The sequence below is a fragment of the Marmota marmota genome, unplaced genomic scaffold (assembly GCF_001458135.2).
Source record: "Marmota marmota marmota unplaced genomic scaffold, marMar, whole genome shotgun sequence".
Taxonomy (NCBI): domain Eukaryota; kingdom Metazoa; phylum Chordata; class Mammalia; order Rodentia; family Sciuridae; genus Marmota; species Marmota marmota.
In genome coordinates this window covers 1,005,267-1,029,568 of record NW_025999897.1, presented here as the reverse complement: position 1 = coordinate 1,029,568, position 24,302 = coordinate 1,005,267, and the positions used below count along the sequence as shown (strand labels likewise).

At 52.4% G+C, this 24,302-nt stretch overlaps 1 protein-coding gene across 5 annotated transcripts; it reads right to left on the bottom strand.

The window, feature by feature from the left end:
• Nucleotides 1-525: 525 nt before the first annotated feature.
• Nucleotides 526-22,798, bottom strand: Kcnh6 (potassium voltage-gated channel subfamily H member 6). Of its 5 annotated transcripts, XM_015504791.2 has the most exons (14): nt 22,620-22,798; nt 21,673-21,903; nt 16,114-16,275; nt 15,806-16,011; nt 12,298-12,723; nt 10,723-11,122; nt 9,379-9,578; nt 8,969-9,221; nt 5,732-5,925; nt 4,249-4,359; nt 3,848-3,935; nt 3,559-3,721; nt 2,694-2,887; nt 526-2,302 (listed from the first exon to the last, which is right to left on the bottom strand). In XM_015504791.2, the coding sequence occupies exons 1-14, from the start codon at nt 22,693-22,695 to the stop codon at nt 2,022-2,024; spliced, it is 2,985 nt and encodes a 994-aa protein (XP_015360277.1). In that variant the 5' UTR covers nt 22,696-22,798; the 3' UTR covers nt 526-2,021. The 5 variants fall into 5 exon arrangements, with proteins under 5 accessions (XP_015360277.1, XP_048654086.1, XP_048654088.1 ...); XM_048798129.1 differs by lacking the exon at nt 3,848-3,935 and having other exon boundaries at nt 526-2,309; nt 2,701-2,887; nt 4,275-4,359; XM_048798131.1 differs by lacking the exons at nt 526-2,302; nt 2,694-2,887; nt 3,848-3,935 and having other exon boundaries at nt 3,569-3,721; nt 4,275-4,355.
• Nucleotides 22,799-24,302: the final 1,504 nt, after the last annotated feature.

The following is a 24,302-nucleotide window of genomic DNA, read 5'->3' as shown; positions in this document are numbered from 1 at the left end:
GCATTGATGAAGCATTCGAATTAAAGAACTAGGGAGGACACCCAAAAAAAAAAAAAAAAAAAAGAGAGAGAGAGAGAGAGACATGAATGATGTATATCTTTCCATTTCTTTACATAATCTTTAAATCTCTTAGCAACATTTTGTAAATGCCAGTGTACATTTCTTTCACATTATTTTTCAGATATATTTTTAAGTAGTGCATATGTTAGAACATATTTTAGATGGTATTTTTTTCTAATTTTCAATGTACAGTCGTTCACTACCAGTACATAGATATACAATTGATATATAATTGATGTTTCTTTATTGGTACTTTATACAGCAAACTTGCTATGTTATTATTAGTTCTGATAGCTTTTGCAAAGGTTTTACTAATTTTTTTTGCATAGGCAATCATGTCAATTAACAATAAAACTTATTTTGATTCTTCAAAAAAAATTTAAAAATAATAAAAAATTTCATACCTGGGGGATGAAATTAAGAGAAAAATGATGTTAAAAATTTTTTTTAAAGGTTATTCTTGTGTTGTGTGTGTGGTGTTGGTGATTGAACCTAGGGCCTCAGGCAAGCTAGGCAAGCACTGAGCTATATTCCCAGCCCCACTTTGTATTTTTAAAATGGATGATGGGGTGGTTCTAAAATCACTATGCTATTTGGACAGAAGTGGATTGATATAAATGAGGGATTAATACATTGTATACAAATATTTATAACACAATGGACATTATATCCTTCGCAGCTACTTAAATTTAATCAATGACTTGTTTCAGGTATCAACAATGTGGGAGGGGGGAATACACATTTTCAAAAATTTTTAGGTAGTACTGGAGCAAAAAGAACTGAGGGCCAGTGTTCTGAGTGACCAGGTACTTTGGGGACAATAGCCCTTTTCACTGACGAACCGGGTGCAAATGCTCTCAAGTCAGACCATCTGGGTTGAAATTATGTTCTCCTTTTCCTATTGTGTTAGGCATGATTCTTTCTTCTTTTTTAAATTGAAGTATAATTTATACAAAGAAGTCCATTTGTTTTCACAACATGAACACTCACATTACTGGTGTCAGATCAGAATAATTCCATCGTCCCAGAAGATCCCCTCATGCTAAGTTTCTTAGTCTTTCTTCTACTTATCCTATATCTCTAACTTGGTGTTAATAATGCTGACTCCTTGGGGTTGTTTTGAGGATAGATGAACTAATACCTGCATTGCAGTCAGGGTGGTACCTGGCACAGGATGAGTGCTATGCAGTTGTTAATTTGTCAAAATTCCTTGGGGTCATCAGGCCAGCACCTCTGTTTCCTTTTACCCAAGTCTGTGCCCAGCAAAGCCGTCTTCAGGTCTGCAACATGCTGAATGCAGTGGAGGGTGAGCCCCTACCCAGCTCCTTGTGAGAAGAACTTGGAATAGGCCACAGCACAGTCAAGGACCTAATGACCCTTAAATAAGTTACACACAAGGCCCAACATGAAATGTGCAGACTTTATTAGCTGTGTGATACTCAACTGCCTTCAGGGAACTCACATGTTGTCATGGAACTATCAGGGGCGGAGGGGCAGAGGGCTGGAGCTCTGCCCTACCATGTTCACACAGAGTGCACCTCTACCTCCAGTCCAGTTGGAGGCTTTCCGGAAGAGGTCTGACAACCTCAGGCCTTACTGCTGAGCCTTGGAGTGGTGAATGGTTTTGAGCTGAGAGGTGATCATCCAGCCCAAAGCAAGACTCTGAAGGAGGATCAGAAACTTCGTTCTTCACTGATCCCTTGTGGTCCTATAATTTTCATCCACACTTAAGTTCCCCCACCCTCCACCAGGTGAGCTTGTCCGCACAGTATCCCAGAGGAAGGCTGGGCAAAGCCTCTGCATCACCTAGGCTCACCTGGGTAAGTAGTTCGCAATTACTCTAAGAGAATGGTTTTCAGAGACCCATCTTGGGATCTGTCTGCCTCCTTCAAGTCTCTTAATTTTCACCTCACCTGCCTTCCATCCCCATGTGGTGTCTTTCATCTTGTGTTTCAGCAGCCCTAACTTCTTGTAAATCCAGGATCTGAGCCATATCTCTGAAACTCCAGCTGCTTGGGGATGGAGCCAAGGTGTTCAGGGAGGGAGGGGAAGCGAGAACTACAGATGAGTCCCTGTACTTCCAGGGGACAAAGAGGAGAGACCAGGGGTGGCAGGAGCCCCTCAGGCTGCTCCTGCCCTGAGGTTTGCATCAGAGTTTTGTCCATTTCCACAGCCTCCAGGTGAGGCATCCTGGAGGAGGAATTCCTGTGCTCCGGTGTACATTTGTCTAAGTCACCATAGCCTAGCATCTGGGAGGGGCAAGAAAGAGGAGGCACTCCAGGAGCCCCTAGACCAGGCTGGGAGTTAATCCACCCAGGGATGGGAACTGGCAAGAGCTTTACCTACTCCTCCCACACCTCAGGGTTCTGTCGTCCTTGCCCCAGATATAGGGTCTGTGGTCACAATCGAGGCTCTGCCACCACCCTGACTAGGCTACCCTGCTATCATGACTAAAAATTGTAAAGGAAGACAGGTCCTTGGTCATTACCCAACCCTGGAAGAACATCCAGAGTCCTTGCTTTTTTACTTTGAAGTTAAAAGCCACAGCAGTTGTGGAACACTGGAGGCACTGGGCCCATGGGGTGGGGAAGGCATGCACCTGCCCCCAGGGAAGTCCCTGGGGATGACCTCACCACTCACCTGTGCAGGGGGCAGATGGCATTGCAGCAGCCCAGGACCTGGACTTGGAGTCACTGAGGGTGCAGGAAACAAGGCCAGGTCATTGGAAGCAGGGGTTTCCAGGATATAGCTGCTGTGGCTCTGGGGCATGGACTGCTGAAGCAGCTGTAGGATGTGATTGAGGTCTGAGGACAAGCGGGATTCCAGCCTGCCAGACAGAGCCCCGAGGTCAAAGTCAGGGTTTTAAGAGCAGTTCAGGTCCTGAGGGCATCTCTGGATTCTGTAGCCTGTGTGCTTCTCCTCCTGAGTGAAAAGGCAACCCTGGGTCCTACCTGCAGCTACTTCCCCATTTGGATCCACAGACTCTGCCCAAGTTCCCTTAGTTCATCCCTAATGATACCAGTGACCAGGCACAGAGCACATTCAGTCCTACTAATGATGTTTTGACATGGGTATTCCAATCATGCCCATTACATGAAAGGGAAAACTGGGGCTCAGAGGTGTTTAATAACTTGCCCATCCATACTCTTGCTCCTGTATTACCAAGTTAAAATTTGAACCCAGGACTATCTTGCCATTATAGCCTTGCATCTGAAGCCACGTCCCTTTTCCAAGGCCTCATGGAATTTGTTTCTGCACATGGTTGTGTCCCTTCCTTAAGAAGCTTCCCTGGCATATTCCAGGTTTTGCTGGAGGAAGCCATGCAAGGAATTGTGTGCTTAGTGACAGGGACAGGGAAACTGCCTCTAAATGAGCCCCCCATTCTAAAACCCACCCAGCACACAGCAATACCCCAGAACCACCAGGAGAGGGCACCCACTCCTAGTCCAGTGCTGGTCAGATTCTTTGCAGCTCCCCAGCCTTGCAAAGGGCACTGACCTGTTCATCTGGGCCTGCAGCTGCTCTAGCCTGGAGCCCAACTCCTGAGGCCAGCAGTCTGGTCTCCGCTGCAGACTTGGAGGACTATTCCTTGGGGGAATCTGCTGCATCAATTCAGGCCAGAGGCCAGAAGCATCTGAGATGCTCAGGGCAGGGGCTGCATCTGCAGGAGGAAAAGGAACACCTCTGCTCTATGTAGCTGGTTCCATAGGTCTGTCTCTCCTTGGCAGACCCCATGCTCTTCCCATACCTGTCATGGAAACACAGGGTGGGGAGTGGCTCTCCTTACCTGGGTGCCTTGGGGCATAAGGTCCTACCCATATGAAAGTCTGGTTTTCAGGACTCAGGGGACTGTAGCCCTGGGAAGGAATCTGGGGCTGCCAAGGTGGGAATTTCTAGACTTGGTCTCATTGCCCTTGGAGCTCAGTCAAGGGGGTCCCCTAGAACCTTGGTGTGGAACCCAAGGGTTCTTGGTCATTACCCACCCCTGGAAGAGCACCCAGCGACCAGAGAGCCCTTGTTCTTAGGCTCTGAGGGTGTAGATCATCAAGGTGGGGACACGAGGGGAAAATTGGGACAAAAGCCACTATTCCTGATCCTAGGGAGGTCCCCACTCACCGAGGTGCTGAGGAGGCCTTTCCCCAGGGGATAAAAGGCCATGAGAATGGAAAGGAAACTGGGGTGGGGGGCTCCAGGAATGGGCTGGCTGTGCTCACCTGGCTGCTTGTCATTGAGGAAAAAGCCTTGGTGGTCTTGGCTGCCCGGACCCTGTTGGGGTGATGACTGGAAACCCCCATCTGCCTTGTAGGGAACAAGAGCATCAAGTAACAGGGACCAAAGCTGGGATGGGCCTCTTTGTTTCTCCCTGTCCCTGCTCCTCCTCTGTAGCCCTTGTCACAGCCAGGTGAGAAAGTGGTGTCAGGTGGCTGGCACACCAGAAAAGCTCTGGGCAGCTTCTTGCAGGCTCTCCTGTGTGTGTGTGTGTGTGTGTGTGTGTGTGTGGTGAAGGGCAGGTCGGGGGAGGTCTTGGGATTTGGGAGTGGAGGCAAAAAAGCTCCTCCAGTCCCCCTTTCCCAAATGCCCTGTGCTCCCTCCCTCAGCATGAACCAGTGGAGAGTTCTCTCTAGGCGACCAGGTTGGAACCCCCAATCAACTCCAGATCAGCATCTTTGACTGCTTTCCTCTTGGCACCATGAGACTTGGGGGCACCTTGGGGTTACAGATGACCCAGGACACAGAGACCACATCCCTCCATCATCAGCAAGAAAACCCACCTTAATGTCACCCTCCATAACCTGGGTAAAGGGCCTGGGCCACCAGAGCCTTCTCCTAAGGCTGAGGGTTTGGTGGATGACAGGGAAAAGGAGGTGCCCAGGCTCAGTGCCTAGCCTCAGCCACCGTGCCCCTGCAGCCTCACCATCCCTCCCCTCTCCACTAGCTGATTCCAAGCTCCCTTCCTCCATGACGCCTTTCTGGGCACTTCCAGACACTCTAGTGCCTCCACCACTCCTTGGCAAGCTGGAGTTCCACAGAAATTTGATCTGTCGAGTACACAAATCATGGCTTCTTTAGTTATTCATCCGGGTGTCTCTTTTATTTTTCCTGAGTTGCTACAAACTACCTTTTCCACTGAATGATAAACTTGAGAGGAAGGACAGCTTTACCAATTCTTCACACCCCCATGCCTGGCACCATGAGCCCTCTGGATAGCAGACCCCTCCTGCTCAGCCTGGTGATAGGAAAGCCTGGGCTTTGGAGTCAGACAAACTTTGTTTTTTTTTTTTTTTTTTTTTCAAACTTTGAATTCACATTTTGGTTCTGCCATTTACTAGCTGTATGGCTTTGGCCAATTTATTTATCTTCTCTAACCTTCAGTTTCCTCATCTGAAAATGGGGATTAAAAATAATATCACATGCAAGGACGGAACTAAGTATGATAATGTAAAAGAAGCCCAGCGTTTCCCACCCAGTCACTGCTCAATAAATGGCAGCTATCACTGGTCATGGCAGGCACAAAGATATTTTGGAAAAGGATGCGGGATGGGACTGGAAGGAAAGGCAGTAGTTGGATGGGTCCCTGAAGCCAGGCAGGCCATGCCCTCAGGTGTGGATATTACCTATTACCAGTTGGCCAAGAGCTGCCACCCACCCTGGCCCACTGGCCCAGACTCACGTCCCGCAGGTTGAAGGTGACCTCCAGCTTACTCCAGAAGCTGTCCGCAAAGGCAGGGTACATGTCCAGCACCTCCAGCAGGTCTGTCCGCTGGATCTTGTGTAAGTCGCAGTAGGTCAGGGCCCGCACATCTGCACTGGACTTGCCTGGTCGGGCGTGGAGGCTGATGGGCTCCCCAAAGATATCGTTCTTCCCTGCCAGTCAGAGGGGTGGTATTCCCTCCAGGGCCTGGTTTCCCCGTGACCATGACCTGCCCCCACCATCACCTCATGGATCCTGCCAGGATGGGGTCTGGTGCTTAGGATCAAGATCTGGGGACAGGGCTAGATGTGTTGGCTGTCTGGGGAGAGGAGGATGGACAGGAGGGTATCCCCTGCCCCTGTCCTCTGAATCCTACAAAGATCCCTTAAGAGCTGCTCCTGCCCTAGGCATATGGGTACATTGATGTCTTCAGTCCCCTCAGAAAAACTCTCCCTTCCTCAGACTCCCTGCTTTTGTTCATGCTCTTGACACTACCCTAACTCCTGCTTAGGAGACACTGGGCAGTAAGGGACATTAAAGCCTTCCTGCCCAACCTCCTCCTGCTCCCTGCAATCTGCCCGTCTTATGGAGCAAGGCACAGGGGACTCAGGCCAGGAGCTTCCTGCTCCCTCAAGGCTCCCCTAAGGCTTCTGTTCAAGTGTTTTCATTCCCCACTCTGAGGCCAGGGAATCAGCAAGGTCCTGGCAGGGGGAGCCTGGAGAAGTCATTTCCCCTCTCTGGACCCCACTGTCTTCATCTCTAAAATGGGCATCACCATCTCGGCATTGCCTACTTTACTGGGTTGTTCAGAGAAACAGATGCTTGAGGAAGTGCCCCAAAAGGCCAGAAGCACTAGACAGGAAAATGCAAGGTGCTGGAGTTGGAGGTCACAGAGTGGGCATTTGGTGGATGCTGAGGGTTGGTGGCCAGGGTATTAGGCCCTTTGGGTGCCAGGCGCTATAAGAGCTATGGGATGTAAACATGAATAAGAGGCTCTCTCTCCCACAAGGAAGCCCCCAAATTCCCATAAGACAGGCACATAAACAGTCAATGATTTTACAGAATGATCTGTGGAGCCTTCAAATAGGGGAGAATCAAGAGCTATGTGGTCATGGAGGAGGGAGGGGTCTTCCACCAAGGATGGTTGGGGCAGTGGAGGGGTTACAGAGGAAGTGAAATTCCAAGAGAATCAAGGACTAAGCAGCCAGAAACAGCATATTGTCACACTGCACAAAGAGGCCAGGGCCTCAGGTGCCATGGATCATTATTGCTTTCTCTCCAACCTCCCTGGGAAAGTCCAGCCCCCTCAGCCTAGTGACCCATGCACAAAGGGTGCTAACGGTTTAGCACAGGCAGAGGGATGAAGAGAGGCTGGGCATGTCCCTCCAAGAGAACAGGATCAAAGGTCACAGAGGAGGGAACTGAGGCCTAGAGAGGAAACGGGCTCACCAAGGATCACACATGAAACCCTGAAGCTTGAAATCTGGGCAGTGTGATGACGAGCTGGTTTTCTAGTAGATGAAGGATTATGATTTAATGTCTATTTCTACTCAGGACAAAATGAAAAATTTTATGCCTCTAACTGAAACTTAAATTGGACTAGCTTCTTAATTATTAAAAATAATTATCCCTCCAATGTGGGTGGCACTTGTAAGGAAGGCTGGGAGTGAGGGAAAGTTTCATAGAGGAGCTCACAATTGAGCCCATCCTTGAGGGATGACTGGGTTCTGCCAGACAGGCATGGGGTGGGCACTGCAAGCAGAGTGGCAACATATACAAAGGCACAGAGGTGTGACAGAGATGACAGATTCAGAGAATGGGAAGCCGTTTTATGGTTAGGGCATGAAGTACCAGGGAAGAGTGGCAAGACTGGAGTAATCAGATTGGGTGGAAGTATGCATGTCATGCACAGAGGTTTACATTTATCCCACGAGCCGTGCGGAACCACTGAAGGATGAGAAGAAGAGGAGTATATGCAGATGTGTCATTGGTGGAAGGAGGAAGAGAGAGAATGGGGGTAGGCCAGACACAAGGCCACAGGACAGGAGCTCCTGACACACCTGCCTGGGAATGACATGAGGTCAGACCCAAGCAGGAGACAGGTATGGGAGAGGTCCCAAAAGCAGAACAGAGAAGGCTCTGTGACTAACTGGAAGATAGGCAGGGGGACTGGAAAGAGGGCAGGATGCTTGCCTACTTGACTGTACCCTGGGCAATGGGTGGAGGGTTCACATTGATAGGGAAACCATGTTGAAGGAGCTGCTCTTGGGGGAACAAGATGGTTTCAGGTGGGGATATATAGAGTTTGGTCTTCTTATCTGAATATTATGGAGGTCATGCCCAGGAAGGAATGGAATATTATAGGGCAAGGAGAGATTGGGACTGGGATAGAGCTATGGGAGTCCTTGTGACACAGGTCTAGGCTGTGGCTTAGACAGCAAGGAGCTGGCCCAGGTGAGAGTGTAAGGTGAGGAGAAGAAAACAGAATATCAGTGCTTGGTGGCAACAAATGATGGCAGGCTGGAGGAGAGGACTGGGCAGAGGAGCTCTGGGGATGGGGTGGAGGAGGCTGGTCCAGAGGGGTTGGAAGAAAGCCAGGCCATAGAGACAAAAGAGGACCAAACTGGAGTTGGAGTTGGAGACTTAGAGTGAAATCCATAGGGAAGGCATGAAAAGTGGGCATCAAGAGAGGAACCTGTGATGCTCAGAGAGGTAAAATGACTTACCCCAGTTCCCACAGCAGGTAACTGGCAGAGTCTACTTGAAACCTATGTCTGTCCCCCTTCCCAGTGTTCATAAGGCTCCTCCAAAGTATCCAGCTATTTCTGCAGGGCACTGAATGAAACTGTGGTGCCCATCAAGTCACCTCCCTCCAAACAAGACTGACCCCTGGCTTGTCATCCTGAACTCAAGAGTGTAAGGTAGGAGGGAAACTGCCTGGACTTCTGAGTCAGACCAAGTCCTAGAATCCCTGTGTGACCAATGACTAGCATGACCTCTCTGAGCCTCAACTTCTCTATCAAGAAAAATGGGGCAAATGGCAGGGGGATTGCGTTAAGGATCCTGGGAGCTGGGTATAAAGCTTTCTAGAAGCATGCTGGGCGCATAGCTGATCAATAAAAGGTGCCACGTTCCTCATTAAGAAGATGATGGCCTAAGTAGGGCATCTCCAGTTTCCACCCTCCTCACAGGCCTAGTCCACTCTGCCTGACTCACCTAGAATGGCCACCACCACGTCGTCACGCAGGATCTCGATGGAGCCGCGAGAGATGAAGTAGAGTGTGGAAAGCACGTCGCCGAGGTGCACCAGAGTGTCCCCGGGAGGCGCATGCGCGGTCTTGAACTTGACAGCGAGGGCGCGCAGGCAGCCTTTGCTGGCGCCGCGGAAGGCGGGGCAGTGCTGCAGCAGCGTGCGGTGCAGGTGCAGGCAGATGTCCGCCTGCAGGCACTCGGGGAAGCCTTTCAGTACCTGTGGGGTGGGCGGGCGACTCCAGTGGGGCGCGGGTGGGGCTGGGGGACGGGTGGGCAGAGCTCCGGGGAACCCTGTGTCCGCGGGACCTTGACCTGCCCTGGGGCAATAGCCAGAACTGATGGCCCGCCCCGCCTCGCCAGGGCGCGGGGCTCACCGCGTTCATGTCGATGCCGTTGGTGTAGGACCAGGCGTGCTGGAAGTACTCTTCAAGGCGCTGCCGCAGAGGGTTGGGGATCTGGTGGAAGCGGATGAATTCCTTGACGCGCAACATCTGCGTATGGTAGCGCGCGGTGCCCGAGTACAGGCGCTGGATGATCGCCGACACGTTGCCAAAAATGCTGGCATACATGAGAGCTGAGGGCGGGGGCCGGGCCAGGGTACGGAGTGAGCGTGGTCACTGGACCACGCCACCCCAGGCCTCCCTCTCCCCGGCAGCCCTATAGGGGACAGGGCTGGACAAAGCCAAGTCAGAAGAGCCTGAGCCAACGCCTGAGAACAGAGGGAACGAAGACTGCGGTGCTTCCTGCCCTCTGCCCTCTGCTCTTCCCAGGCCGAGGCCAAACTCCTTTGAAGAAAGAACTAGGGCAATGATTTTTTTTTTTTTTAAGTTCAGATTTGTTTTCTCCTTCAAGGTGTAAACATAATGAAGGGAAAACTCTTGGTCTCTTGTTTTCACTTTTTTCTTCTTCTTGTTTTTGTTTTTCTGGGCTTTCACGTCTCTAAATACTCTGAACATGACAACTTAATCTATGTGTAAAATTCCACAGTGCTTCTCAAGTTCCTAAACCACGTGTTTTGGGAGGAAGGTAGCTGGGTGCAGGAACAGAGAGCAACACAGCCTTGGAGCCCACCACCTGGGCCTCACTGGGGCTCAGCGACTTCCTGGTTCTATGCCTCCTGGCAAATTAAGACCATTGGTTCCTGCTCTGTAAACTGGGCTCAAAAGGAATGAAGTATGGGCTTCTGTAAAGCACTTAAAGGAGAGGTTGGGGGGCTGGGGATGTGGCTCAAGCGGTAGCGCGCTCGCCTGGCATGCGTGCGGCCCGGGTTCGATCCTCAGCACTACATACAGAACGAAGATGTTGTGTCCGCCGAAAACTAAAAAATAAATATTAAAATTCTCAAAAAAAAAAAAAAAAAAGAGGTTGGCAGGGGCTTGCTTCATGGGAATGAAGCTCACCAATCCCACAGGGCCTAGCCAGCATAGCAGGTTTACTGCTATGCTGACATCATCTCAAAATTCTTAACAACTTTTTAACTTAGAAGTTTTTGTTTTGCATTGAGGCCTGCAAATGATAATCCTGGTGCCTGCCTATGGCAATGGCTGTACAGGTGTATAACTGGTGTATACATATGCAAAAATTCATATGCTGCACACTCAGAATCAGTGTATAGCATGCATTATTACTATTACTACATATTACTGTAATGTTGTGTCTCTTTCAAAACCAAGAACAGAATTTCACGGGAAAGACCCATAGCACAAAGACGCACTCACAGCCGATGAGCATGACGCAGATAGAGAAGACCTTCTCAGAGTTGGTGTTGGGTGAGACATTGCCGAAGCCCACACTGGTGAGGCTGCTGAAGGTGAAGTAGAGGGCCGTGACATACTTGTCCTGCACTGAGGGGCCTGAAGCTGGGTCGCTGCCATTATAGTGCTTGCCAAGCTGAGCACCCAGGCTGTCCAGCCAGCCGATCTTGGGCTCCAGGTAGGGTCGCTCCACATTGCCGATGGCATACCAGATGCAGGCCAGCCAGTGCGCGATGAGTGCAAAGGTGCACATGAGCAGGAAGAGCACAGCCGCCCCATACTCAGAGTAGCGGTCCAGCTTCCGTGCTACACGCACCAGCCGCAGAAGCCGTGCTGTCTTCAGTAGCCCAATCAGGGTCGTGGTCTGGAGGGCAGAGAAAGGTCCACAAGGCTGGGAGGTTAGCACTTGAAAGGACACACTCTGGCTTGCTCTAGATCAGGCACTTGGCAATGGAATCTAGCATGGGACCTTAAGGAGCTCTCAGCCTGGGGCACAAAACAGTGTTCTGGTTGCTAGGAGAGAAATCAAATGGGAGCAAGGAGGAAGGGGAGGTCAAATCTGCAGGGCAGGTCAAGGGAGGCTTCATAGAGGAGGTAACACAAGAGCGAGTTTTGAGAGACAAGGCTGGGTCTTCAGGGAGACAGGAGGGAGAAGGAAAGGTCACTCCTGGCATAGGGGGCAACACAGGCAGAGGCATGGAGGTGTGAAGTGGCACAGCCCACGTGGGAAACCAAGAATGGTGTGACAGCCTGGAGTGCAGAGTGAGAGATGGCGGGTCAGTGAGAGAGGAGCCTGGGAAGATAAGCAGGGCTGCTCCTGTGGACCTCAGGGTCCACAAAGAACTTGCCTTCTATTCTGTAGGTTTTGGGAGCCATTGATGGTTTGAGGGAAGTGACAGGTCAGGTAAGTAATCTGGACCTTCTTTTCGCTACGGTGTGGAGGGGAGGGAGGTTGGGGAAGAAGGCCACTCAATGTAAGTAGGGGCATTGGGGTGGAGAGGAAGGGAGAGGACTTGGGGATGATTTGCTGGGGGCAGGGTAGGACAGTGCTGGGGTGGTTGCCAGGGAGGGATGGGGGTGACTGGAACCCAGAAGGTAGAGTGGATTTGAGGGGAAAGTTGATCTTGAGAAGATGGGGCAGGAGGACCAAGTGGGACTTGAAGCTATGAGAGCGTGAAAATGCTCTCATGTCGCCCATGGGAAGAAGAGTAGGCACAGATGGGGGGCTGGGGGCCAGGACCCGGTGAGGCTGCATTGGGGGTGTGGCCTATAGCTTCCCTTTCTGACTAGGGAGGGTGTGGGTTAGAAAGCAGTGGGAGGCTGGGACTATAGGAGCCCATTCCTGGTCCCAGAGGGCAGAATGCTGGAGCAGGGAAGGAGATGCTGGCAGACGTCCAAGCCCTCTTTCTATTGCCCCTTGTTTTGGCAAAGATGCCCAGTGCCAGGAGCTCTCTGCACCCAGGTCTCTGAGTCTGGGAGGCTCTGGGGCTGGGGTATAGGGAACAGCCATGGCTGCTGGCCTGGATGGGGTTTGCTCACCTCATCAGAGCCAGTGCGGAAAATGAGCAGGTCAAAGGGGATGGCAGCCACCATGTCAATGAGGAACCAGCCCTTGAAGTAATGGACGGCGATGCGTCGGGGGTGGCTGACCACCTCGTCATTGGTGTTGACATAGGTGGTACGGAAGTTGATGATAATGTCCACGACAAACATGATGTCCACTATGAGGTCCACCATGGTGAGTGGACTGCAGGTGTAGCCGCAGGCACCGCGCTGTGACTCATCTTGGTCGCTGAGCAGGAAGGCGGCTGAGTAAGGTGTGAAGACGGCCGTGTAGATGACCAGCAGCAGGATGAGCCAGTCCCACACGGCCTTGAAGGGGCTGTAGTGCAGGATGGTCCCGCGGTGGACACGTGGCGCCTGCAGCTTGTACTCTGGCAGCACATCTGCACCCAGAGACAGGACCTGGGGGTGGGGATCATGGGTGGTCAGTGGGGGCAGCACTGTTGGTGAGACAGATCTTGTGGGGAGGCCTAGGAAGGAGGTATGGGAGGGGTATGGGTGACAAGCATATGAGGAGGCAAGTTCTTTAAGGAGACAGATGTGTCAGGAAGAAGTGCAGATAGAAGAGGTGGGTCGCAGAAGGTGGGGGGCAGCTGTCTCATGGCAACCCAGCTTTGAAGCTCACAAACTCCCTCAGAAAGAGATCATCCAGGAGTAGGTGGGGACAGGACCAGGATCTTCTGGGCATGTTCCAGAGAAGAGTCTAGCCTGAGGGGATAGTTTGGTGGGCCACTCCTCTCTGGTAGGCTTGGAAGGATTCTATGTTTGGGATTTCTAGAGGGAGCAGGTCACCCCCAGAATAGACTTTTCAGTCTTGAGGATCCTGGACCCTCCCTGGAACCAACTCTCAGTGGCTCCCACAGAAAAAAGCCAAATTTGGGGTGGGGTAGCCAATCTGGACCCTCAACAGATCCTGGGTTCCAGGGATCCCCAGCTGCTTCACACATATCCAGCAGAATGATCACAACACTCAGCAGAAAAGCATTCCCTTTTGTCTGACCTACCCCTGACTCCAACACCGTGAGCAACAGAGAGTCACTTAGGTCTGGGCCCAAGATGCCAGGCTGCCCCAAATGACATAGCTGGGGCATTAGGAAGGGCATGGGTTTTAACGTCAGAACTCCAAGGTTGAATTCCAGGTCTGACATTTTCTATATCTGTGCCATAAGGCAAGTTTTTGAACTTTGGTGGCTCAGTCTCCCCATCTGTAAAATGGGATAAACACAACTGCACAGATGATTAAATAAGATGCATCTATTTGCATGTGGATGGTATACTCCACTTAGCAGTCATTCCCCCTCCACTCTCCTGCTCCCTCATCCTATCCAAGACAGTTCTCCAACAAGGATGGATCCTTGGGGGGGGGGTCCCCTTCATTCCCCTCCCCAACCAGTTGGGTTTCTGGTAGATGGTTCTGGTTTAAGAAAATCTGCAATGTTAGGTTTTAACCTTGCAGATCAGATCAGTTAGCAGATAGGATCACAAGAAAGAAGACCCAGCAAAGGGCTAGTTTCCACCAGAAGGTTCCTGATCTAACATACAAACCCTGCAGTGGGGGTCACAGCCTCCCTGTTCTGTAGTGGCCTCCTGCCCAGTCTTCAGGCCTTGCTCGTATTTCACTTTCCCAGGGAGCCCTCTCTGACCCCAAATAGACTTGGACCCTCTTTACATTTTCCTGCCCCTGTATGCAGCCTTGACCACGTGGTCACCGTCCACTGAAGTATAAGCTGGGCCAGCCTGCTTTCCCTCGCCCAGCCTGTTTATCCCTGGGTCCCAGCATGTGGTCCACATGGGATCTCAACTACAAATGAGCACTGGCAGCTCAGACTCTGACTGGGAGCTGCAGGCCACAGGGCATCAAAGCTGCTTCCCTCTGTAGGCCCTTCCCCAGTCCTGCCTCAGTAGGGAATGAGAGGAAGGCAGCCGGAACTGGGAGTGGGACCCAAGTCTGCAGAGAGGAAAATGTCAGGGCTCTCAGCTCCTTAGGGCTGCAGACATGGGAGCCACTGACCCCTCTCGTCTCCCACTGTCTCTGAAGTCAGTGTGAGGGCCCTTCCAGGGCAAAGCCCGCCCAGCTCAGGATCCTTTGGATCTCCATGGCCCTCAGGATATAAGGACGCTGGCATGAGATTGCGGCCCTGTAGTCTGGGTTCTGGTTGAGGTCAATGTGACTTGCCTGTTCTGGACTTTGTCAGCCCCCTCCTCTGAAGTCTGTCAAGCACCTCTCATGGCCTTAAAGTGCACATGGGGTTAGGGGGCTAGTGAAGCCAAGAGGGGCAGGGGCAGGAAGCAAGACAGGAGCAGATGCCATGGGCCTTAGCTGGGTCTATCCATCTTCACAGACAACTTTTCAATATGACAGTCCCCCATCAGGACAGCCACCACCAGCAGCATCAACCTAAGAGGCCCTGGTATGAGCAGCTAGGGAGCTTCCCAGGGTCAGGTCATTGGGCCACTCTATCTGATCTCAGAGGTCCCAGTCCTCCAGTCTGGACTCCCTCCTTCCTCAGGGTCCCTGAGCTCTGTGAGGGCCTGAGGGGTCTCCTTCATACTCAGTTCCAATACTGCCTGCACATTAAATGAAAAGGGGAATCTTCTCCTTCATGGAAACAGCCCCAGGGAAGCTCTGCACCCCCCTGTTCAGCCTTGTCTTAGGCCCCTCTATATGGCTGAGAGCTTTTTCTGCTTCCTGGACTGCCACTAGTTAATGCCAAATGGATCCTCAGAGACCATTTAGAACCCCAAGGCTCAGAAGGCAGGTGTGTCCCATGGGCAAGGTCACACAGTGAGTCAGTGCCAGGACCCTAGTCACTGAAGCCTCAAACAAAATTATTTGCATTTCCCTCAAGAAAGGTCAGGTCATCAAGCATATGAGAAAGGGCAGTGGGGCCAGCTGAAACAGAGGACCAGGGGACATTTGTCTTGGGTGGGCAAGGAGTGGATCCAATAGAAGGGGAATGTTCAGGAATGGGCCCTTGGGAGTCGCTCAAAGTTAGCAGGAGGTGTGGGTCCCACCCCACCTCTATGTGGTATGCAGGTTGAGAGGGAAAGTGACTCTCATCTCAAAGGCAAGGGATAGAAACAGGGCTGGGGTCTCCTGCCATCTCTCCTTCCTCTTCTCTATATTTCCCTGATATATCCCCTCTCCACCTTGCCTTTCCTGTGATTGACAGAGCCTTGGACAGCCCCACCAGTAGCCTGTGTCTCCCCAATCCCCAGCGTCTCCAGGCCTTGAGGGTGGCACTCTCATAGGTCCTGCTGGCCCCAACCTCCCCTGGCTCCAGGAGCTGTGGCCTTAGGGAAGGCCTTCAGGTTGAAAAAATCAAACTGCATTTGGGAGGCCTGGGGTTTAGACCAGACATGAGGGAGCAAGACAAGCCACATCTCTCTGCTAACCAAGGGCCCAAAAGAGCAGGCCCAGGATCTGGGAGGGGACCCTGGAGGCCTGGCACAGTCCTGCCCTCCCTACCCAGCAGGCCCGCACCTGGGTGACCTTCTCAGTGACGTTCTGCGTTCGTTCCACCACCTTGTGGGGAGCGATGATCTCAATCTCCGTGGTGGAGCCCGAGCGGTGCTTCTCCAGGTTGAACTCCACAAAGTTGAGCGTGAACTGCGGGATCTGGCTGACGGTCCTGTACTTGCCCCTGCTGGAGCCAGGCCCCTGTCCACCCGATCTGCCATGGGATCCCCCTGAAACCAGGGTCAAGATCAGAGCAGCCAGGGCCAGGGCACCAGCTACTCCAACAGGTGACCCAACTTTCTCTTACTGCCGTCTGCAGCCTGCTCACTCACCAGAGCCCAGGAAGCTGTGGGACAGCAGGCGCTGGGTCAGGCTGCGGTTGCTGCTTTTGGCCAGGACCTGGGCCAGGTCCTCAAAGTTGAGGATGAACATGATGACGGCTCCATCCTCGTTCTTTACTGGCACCACATCCACCAGGCAGCGGAAGCTGGAGGCTGCAAACACCATTAGCAGGGACAGGAGGTGGTCACCAAAGGGGTTCCCTTCTGTAGTGACCCAGGTAAGGAGGGAGCAGAGTGAAGGTCAAATTAAGGGCACCCACTTGGAGAGAAAAGGCCTGGACAGTGATCAGAACTACTGGGCAGAAGGTGAGTTAGGCTGCTCAGCAGGTGCCCCACCCACAGGGCAGAGGTGGGGAGAGCAGCTAAGCTGTTCATTAGGAGATAATGTAGCATCAGGTCCAAGTCCACACACAGCCCTCAGCTCAGGGCTTAGCCTCGAGGTTTGCTTCTGCTGTAATTAAAGCAGAGCAGATGGGGGTGGATTAAACGGGGAGGTGAGGTGGGAGTGTTCCACCCCCATGTAGCTCTGGCTGGCCCTGGGCTCTGCTCATATCACCATCCCACAAAGATGCCCTCTTCCCTGATGCCGGAAGGAACTCATTGCTGGGAGCTCACTAAGTGCTGGGCATGGAGCCAGTTGGCACATTAGGCCTCAGGAGGTCCTCAGGGGGCAGGTATAGACCCCCGTTCTGCAGATGAGAGCCTGAGATTCTGAGAAACTGATTTACTAGGGTTGGGAGGGGACATAAACCTGGGACCTCTGGGCTATCAGCACACAACAGTTGAGAAAAGGGAAGGGGTTTATCTGATAGAAGGGTGCTGGGGTAGGGCCCCAAGGCAGAGGCTGGGATCAGGGAGCAGAAAGGGGAGTGGCTTGGGAGTCAGGGAGTGAGAAGGCCTCATGTAGGCAGGACAGGTCCCCTAGTGCCACTCTCTAACCCTTCTTGGCAGCCCAGACTCAGCTGTTATCCCCCTGCACCTCTGGCCAAAGTCTCTGTCCCCTTTCTTTGCTCCAGGGTCTCACCACTGCCCCACGTGGGCAAAACAATACCAGCTAAAATGCCACATACCCCAGAGCCCCGCCTGTGGGTAGGTATGCCACAGGGGTCTTATGTCCCTAAATTCAAACTCTTGACAGGTGCCAGATCCAAAGGCAGGATCCTCAGGGACAGGGGCCTTTGGGTGACCAAATCAGAAAGCAGAGCTGTGCTCCTGGAAGGCAGGCCTGGGTCTGTCTAAGGTGTTTGTTGCTTGCATAATGAAAGATATACTTGTCAACACAGGGGGACTGAGGCCAGCTGGCAAGAGTACTGCTACTTTAGGAACCACTGGAATCACTCTTCCCCAGACTCCCTATTTAGAGCTTACTCCCCTAGGCCCTCCTCACAGCCGTCGGAACTGGGGTGCAACTAAGTCTGCCCATCCTCCTCCCACTTTCCTCTGGGGAGCAGGAATCTCCCAGATCAGATTCCTGGGCTCCCAGGCATCAGGCAGCCATCTGCCAGCTGCTGCCTGGGCCCAGGGGAGACATCCATACGGAGAAGAGGCAACCTTTCCGGCTTGACCCACTCCTGGGCTCACAGTGCTATAGCCGCTCTTGTTAGCCTGGGGCATAGTGAGCCTCCAACCCGTTGAGTCTAGACTATGTCCCCTGTTTCTTAGGCACAGGAGAGATCAGGGCTGGTTGTGGGGAGGGAAGGGGCCTTGTTGGGCAGAAGGGTGGGACCTCCAGGCTTTCTATGTTGCTGGGAGCTGTGGAGGCCGGTCTTCTAGTGACTGTACACACCCATCTGAGCTATCATTGGAAACCCATCCTAGGAATAGACCAACGACCCGCCCACCACAGCAGTACAGGTTGGGGAGTGGTGAGGGTTGGTGCCCCTTGCCCTGCCTCCATGCTGGCTGTATTTGGAGTAGGCAGACAGGAGGCTAAGAGAATTAGAATACAGAGTATTCTCTCTCCCTGTGTCCCAGACTGGTTGCCCTTACTTATTTGTGGCTCAGAGCCCATGAGTAACCATCTGGGTGACCAGAAGTGGGAGAGAGGGTGTCCTTGCTTGGGGCTTCCTGAGGCTCCTTTCAGCACCCTCCCCCCTCTGAGGATAGTAAGTTTGGCCCCTGGGACTCTCCACTTCTCTTTGTACTTCTCTCCTCTGAGAATGTGCTTCTTCCCTAGTGTCTCATTGCTCAATCCCTCTCCCCACTCTGACCCTCACTCTCTCCTTTTCACAGCCTCCTTGTTATCTTTCACCCAACCCTCTCCCCTTTTCTTCCTCGTGCTGGGATGGAACCTAGGGCCTCACATGTGCTAGGCAAGGGCTTTACCACTGAGCAGCACCCCCAGCCCCACCCAATCTCTTTACACACACTCCACCTAGCATTGTGGTGATCCCTCAGGAGTGGTGCTACAAGAAGCTGCCACTACACCGGTGCAGTGGCACACACCTGTAATCCCAGTGACTCAGGAGGCTGAGGCAGGAGGATCACAGGTTCAAGGTCAGCCTCAGCAATTTATAGAGGCCCTAAGCAACTTAGAAAGACCCTGTCTCAAAATATAGGACTGGAAGTATAGCTCAGTGGTAAAATGCTCCTGGGCTCAATCCCCAGTACAAAAAAAAAAAGGAAGAAAAAGAACCTGCCACTAGGAGGGAGCTGCACCATGTCACCCCAGCTTGGCCCTCCTGGTACCATGAGTGAGCATGCAGAAAACACAGGGAGGGTGGAGGCAGATAGTAGCCCCTGACCTCACCTTGTCCTGTCCTCCATATCTGGAGATGAAGACTGGAGAAGCCACAGGACTCCCCTAGTTTGGCTCAGGAATTAGTGGACTCTGGTTTGGGCTCATCAGTGTAGAGGACTTGGCAAAGGCAGGCAGGGCTGGGCCCTGTGGCTGGTGCCCAGAGGTGGGGGACTGAGTGCTCCCCTGCCTCACTCCAGGTGCTCTTCCACTCTCGTCCTGCAGCATCTCTCTTCCTGTCTGTTATGTTTTTTCTTTCCCTAGCAAAGGCCTTGGTCTCTCAGGAGTCTCTCACTTTGATCTATATGGGTGATTTTTACCTAGTGTCCTGGCTTCTGAGCTGACTTTAGGCAGCTGTACCATGTGGAGATACATGAACACAGACCCTCCATTTCGACTTGGACAATTTTAAGTGGATTACCCTTTTAGAGGAAAAGAGGATTATAAATAAACCAGCTAGAGATCTACCCAGGACCCCTTCCCACCTCCCTGGAGTCAGGGGGTGGGGTAGAGAGGAAGTATTGACCTGAGAAGGGGAAAAAATCATTATTAGGATGCTCCTCAGCAGAAATGTAGGATGTATATAAACATGATTTTTAAAAATGAATAATATGATAGCCAGGGATGGTAGCACATGCCTATAATCCTAGCTACTCAGGTGGCTGAGACAGGAAGATTAGAAATTCAAGGACAGTCTCAGCAACTTATTGAGACCCTATCTCAAAATAAAAAATGTAGCTCTGTGGTAGAGTGCCCCAGGTTCAAGCACCTGTACCGCACAAAGCAAGACAACAACAAAGAAACCATGACCATGTGGTCAGAGTGGACCGTAAGGTGAACACATAACTAATCTGAGTACTATATCCTTTCCTGAAGATAATACAGGCCAGTAAGCTCCATTTTGGGGGGTTTCAGGCCAATTTCGAGAAGATCTAAGTGATGAAAGTCTTGGGCAACAGAACAAGGAAGGACTGAGGGACAAGTAGGGATAGATGGGAACTTACTGAGCATCAGATATATGGGTGACGGCCCATTTTTACCCAGGGCCAAGCTCCAGGACTAAGTTTCCAGGATCCCTTCTTATAGCTGGAGGGCTCAGCTGGGTTCTGAAGACCTGAGTCCTGATCTCAGGGGCCAGGCATGGCCTTGACCTCTGCCCTCTGCCCAGGTACCTGCAGGGTGCTAAGAATTGGCATCTAACATCCCCAGAAGTCTGAGATCAACCCTCATGCCCTGGGGTACAGGTAGACAGGTAGAGCTCTGAGGTCAAGGAGAGGAAGACCTGTTACCCCTCCCCCCATTGCCTGCGGTCCCATCCTGTTCCTCTGGGACCCTTCTCACTCCCCTGTCTGTCACCTCCTCCATGAAATGATGTGAAGAGGTGAGGTCACAGCTTTTAAAAATATTCTGACTTCATTAACCCTGTGAGTACTATCAGACTAAGCCAGGTTCCTCCTGGCCCCTTAATTGTTGCGCTTCTCTGCGGCACTTCCCACTCATTTGGGTGGCAGCCACAAAGGACAGCCAGGACCTACCCAAGATGCTCCCCAGAGGCCCAAACACACACACACACACACACACACACGTGCACACACACACGCACACAAACACACATGTGCACACAAACACACACACACACACACACCCATGCATGCTCACAGACATATTCATGTCCCCTACACAACCAGGCTCCTGGAACCTGGGCTCTCAGCACCTCTCAGTCCTAATTCAAAGGCACTCGCCCTTTTTCTATACTCAAGTGACCTTCATCCTATTTAATGTGGGGCTCCCTTCCCCAAAAGTCCTGTCTCCAAGCAAAGAGGGAATTGGGGTCCTTCCCCCCGTTATTGTGATTCCTCAGAACAGACATCTCAGAGGGAGGGATCCAGAGTTTGGGGATTCAACCTGAGGTGGGATCTTGAGAAAGTTCCTTGCATATCTTTAAAAAGAAATAACTTATCTAAATCAGTGGCTCCTAAGTGTGGCAGAATATCAGAACCACGGGGGAGATTTTTCCAAATACACCCGCCTGGACTCATACCTTCTGAGTCAGCCTCTCTAGGGAAGATATGTTTTGGAAAACATGCCCCAGGTAATCCTGATGAAGAACCAGATTGAGGGTCATTGATCTTGGTGGTTTCCAAGACTTTCTACTCTGATCCTAGTTCCTATCCACTACTTGTTCCCCACATCCATTGGGGAATCTGTGATCCTGGGAGGAGGATTTCAAAGCAGCTGAGCTTTTGGCCTTTTGAGCTATGCCTCAGCCCTGGCCTATGCTTCTGGTTTGCTTGTAGTAAGTTTGGGTGATAGTAACTACCCAAACTCCATCTGGATGAGTTGTCTGGTTGGGGCAAACTCCAGAGCCTACCTTCCAAAGAGCTGGAGAGGGACAAGCCAGGCCCACCCCTCTTTCCCAGCCAGTAGCCCCCATGCCTTGCCTGGCCATAGAGGCCTTGAGGGTTCATTAATCCCCAGAGCAGATGGAGATGAGGGAGGGTTAATTTCTGTCCCAGCTTCCTGACAGCTGGGGCTGACAGTGACAGAGTGGATAGCCAGGAGACCAGGAGCAAGGGGGAGGGTTGTGGAGCAGGAGGCTCTGCCCCAGGACAGGTCTAGTTCTTGGCTTAGCTGGTGAAAAGGATCTCCGAAGACATAGCATTCAATGCCCATTGCTTCTCCCTACCAGAGAGGAGAGAGGATTCATCCAGGCCCTTTGGTCCCTAGGTCAGTGCCCTCCCGGAGGCCACCCTGTCTGGACAAGAGAGGAGCCAAATCTGCCCTTCAGAGTCCCTGGCCCGATTGCATCTCACCATCTTTGCGGTAGTAGAGGATGTCCACCTTGCACTCCTCAGCCCCCAGCAGGGCTTGAGCCAGGCGGGACACAGCGCTGCTTGGGGTGTTGGGGCCTGTGAGGAAATCGCAGGTGCATGGTCTCTGCATCACCTCCACTCGGGAGTAGCCGAAGAGTTCACAGAAGCCGTCGTTGCAGTAAATGATGGCGCAGTTCTCCATCTGAGCATTGGCAATCAGGAACTTACGACCTGGGTTAGGAGGTGAGAGGTAGGAAGACCTTGGCAGCCAGGATTGGGCAGTAGAGAGGAAAAGATTACGGGGACTGATGGCCGCAGGGAGGGGCATTTAGATGCCAGAGTAGGGCAGGAACCAGAAGGAGAGATGGGGAGATCAGGTTGGGGGATAATGGAGAAAAAAGAATCTGGGTGATTCTTCTGAGAATAATGAGGGGGGTGAAGGAGGTGGGGGGATAGGTGACCAGGTACATGGGGGAAAGGAGGTTAGGCTTGGGGATTGCAGGAAGCCCACGGCAGCAGAGGTCAATGAGGTTGGAGGAAAGTCCAAGGCCTTCTGGAAACAGTGAAGAGGGGACCAGGGAACAATGATGTGATTCGTTGGGGGTCAGACCTGGGAAAAGCAGAGTAGCCAGGTCTACTGCGGGGAAAAGGAAACCTTGGGAATGAGGGGTGGTGATCACCAGGGGAAAGCCAGTCAGTGACTAGAAGGCCCTGGGGCGCCAAGAAAAATGCTCTGCGGGGAGAAGTGGAGCTGCGTTCCACCCCTCGTTTTCCAGAAGAGAGGACAGCATGGAGAAGGTGTTGAGGACTTCAAAGGATTTTGCATTCAGAATCCGGCCCCATAACCCCCTCCTGTCCCATCAAAAGTTAGTAAAGGGGTCTGGCCCCTCCTGCCACAGAACCAAGAGTCCAGATCCTCCTGCCCCCACCCCAACACACACACTCACTCTGTCCCTCGAACTTGCGGATGATGGTGTCCAGGTAAGTGTTTTGGGGCGCGACGTGGCCCCTGCGGACCGGCATCTTTCAGCAGTGGACCCTGATGGGAACCACCTGCGTCTCGGCTCTCTGCGTCTCTGCCTGTCCTGGGGCTCAGTGGCGTCGGGCTCGGGTGGGCGCCGCCCCGGGGGAGGGCCTCTAGGCTCCGTGCCCCGCCCGCCCGCAGCGTCTGCCCTCCCCGGCCGCCGCTCGCCGCGCCTCCTCCCCTCAGCGCCCGCCCGGGAGCTGTCCGCGCCTCGGTGCTGAAAAAAGCCAAGGCCCGCCGTCTGACTGGGTTTGAAGGGCGGGGACCAGAGGCAACTTCTCCGGGACCTACAGGCCAAAAATCGTCCCTGGATCCTGGGGAGCAGGGCGGGGGTCCCGGGCCTGGGATGGGGCAGGGCTTCTCTGAGGAGGTTCTGTTCATGTTCAATGGCCAGAGGTCTCAGCATCTCCCTAACCTTCTCCCAGTACTGAAGGGCAGTTTCCCCTTCCAGTACAGGGGAGCCTCCCAGACAGGCGAGTGGGCAGACAGAAGGAGTTGTTTGGGGCTCCGGGTGATCTTTTTCTGAAGGCTCTCTCCAGGGTCTGACCACTGAGCCTGACCCTAGGCCTCTTGTCCTCAGTTCATAAGTGCCCTCCAGTCTGGCCCCAGTGCCCATGAAGTGTCAAGCCCCACCAGCCTTGACCCTGGGAGGATGGGGCAGGATACACATGAAGGTGTACAAGAAATATGCAATAAGGTGCCTTCATAGCATACAGGCATAGCTTGAAAGAACAGACTTAAAACCACCTATTAGTAAGTGACCACTGATAGAAGTGTTTGAATACCAATTGCAAATGAGCACACTGGAAGAAGCAGATGGAGGTAGGGTGCAGTTTATTGAGGCTTTTTGGAGAGGAGAAGGGGACCATTGTTTACTGAGCATCTTGGTGGGCTTGGAGATTTGCAGAGGATCCAAGACCAATTTTGAGCCAGGCCTTGAAGGAAAAGTGTTCAAAATGGAGCGAGGCAAAGGCCAAGGGTGATGTCAGTGCAGAGGGACTGAGCTGGGAAGTGGGAGAGGTGAGGATGCAGAAAAAGGGTAATGTATAAAGACCCTCTGATGCCATTTTGAAAATCTAGGTTTAATTGATGGACAACCAAGTTCTTCAGCAGTTAGACATTTGGAAGGAAATTTGAAGGAAATATTCTGGCAAAATAAACTTTACAATGATGGGTGGGGAAGGGAGGATGGCCAAGGAGGCTCAGTGAAGCTTTTGCTGGAGTCCAGGTGAAAGGCTTGGAGTCCTCAGTTGGGTGTGACTTTGCCATGCAGAGCCACAGTGTCTGGTAGGGACCTCATTGGTCACTGTGGCTGGGGATGAGAGGGCTGCAAATGTGGCCTCCTGGGGGGGGGGCAGAGGTGTCCTGGTTGCCCCTATTTGGGGGCAGGCTGGCTGTGAAGGAAAGGTGGGGCTGTTTCTCACCTGTTCAGTGAGTGGGGTGCTCTGAGAAGGGACTTAGGCAGAGGGACACTCATTCGTTCTCTTATTCAAACATTTTTCGAGCCCCCATTATGTGTCATGGCTGGTGTCTAGAGATGTTACACAGAGTCATACTCCTGATGTGTGACCAGCCCTTACAGAGCTAACAGCTAATATTGGGGACA

Coding starts and splice junctions, on each gene's coding strand:
- Kcnh6 (XM_015504791.2), bottom strand. CDS start 22,695: ATGCCGGTCCGCAGGGGCCACGTCGCGCCCCAAAACACTTACCTGGAC. Junction 11,123..12,297: donor TCCGCACTGGCTCTGATGAG/GTGAGCAAACCC, acceptor TCTGCCCTCCAG/ACCACGACCCTGATTGGGCT. Junction 2,888..3,558: donor CTGCAGGCCCAGATGAACAG/GTCAGTGCCCTT, acceptor TCTGTCTGGCAG/GCTGGAATCCCGCTTGTCCT.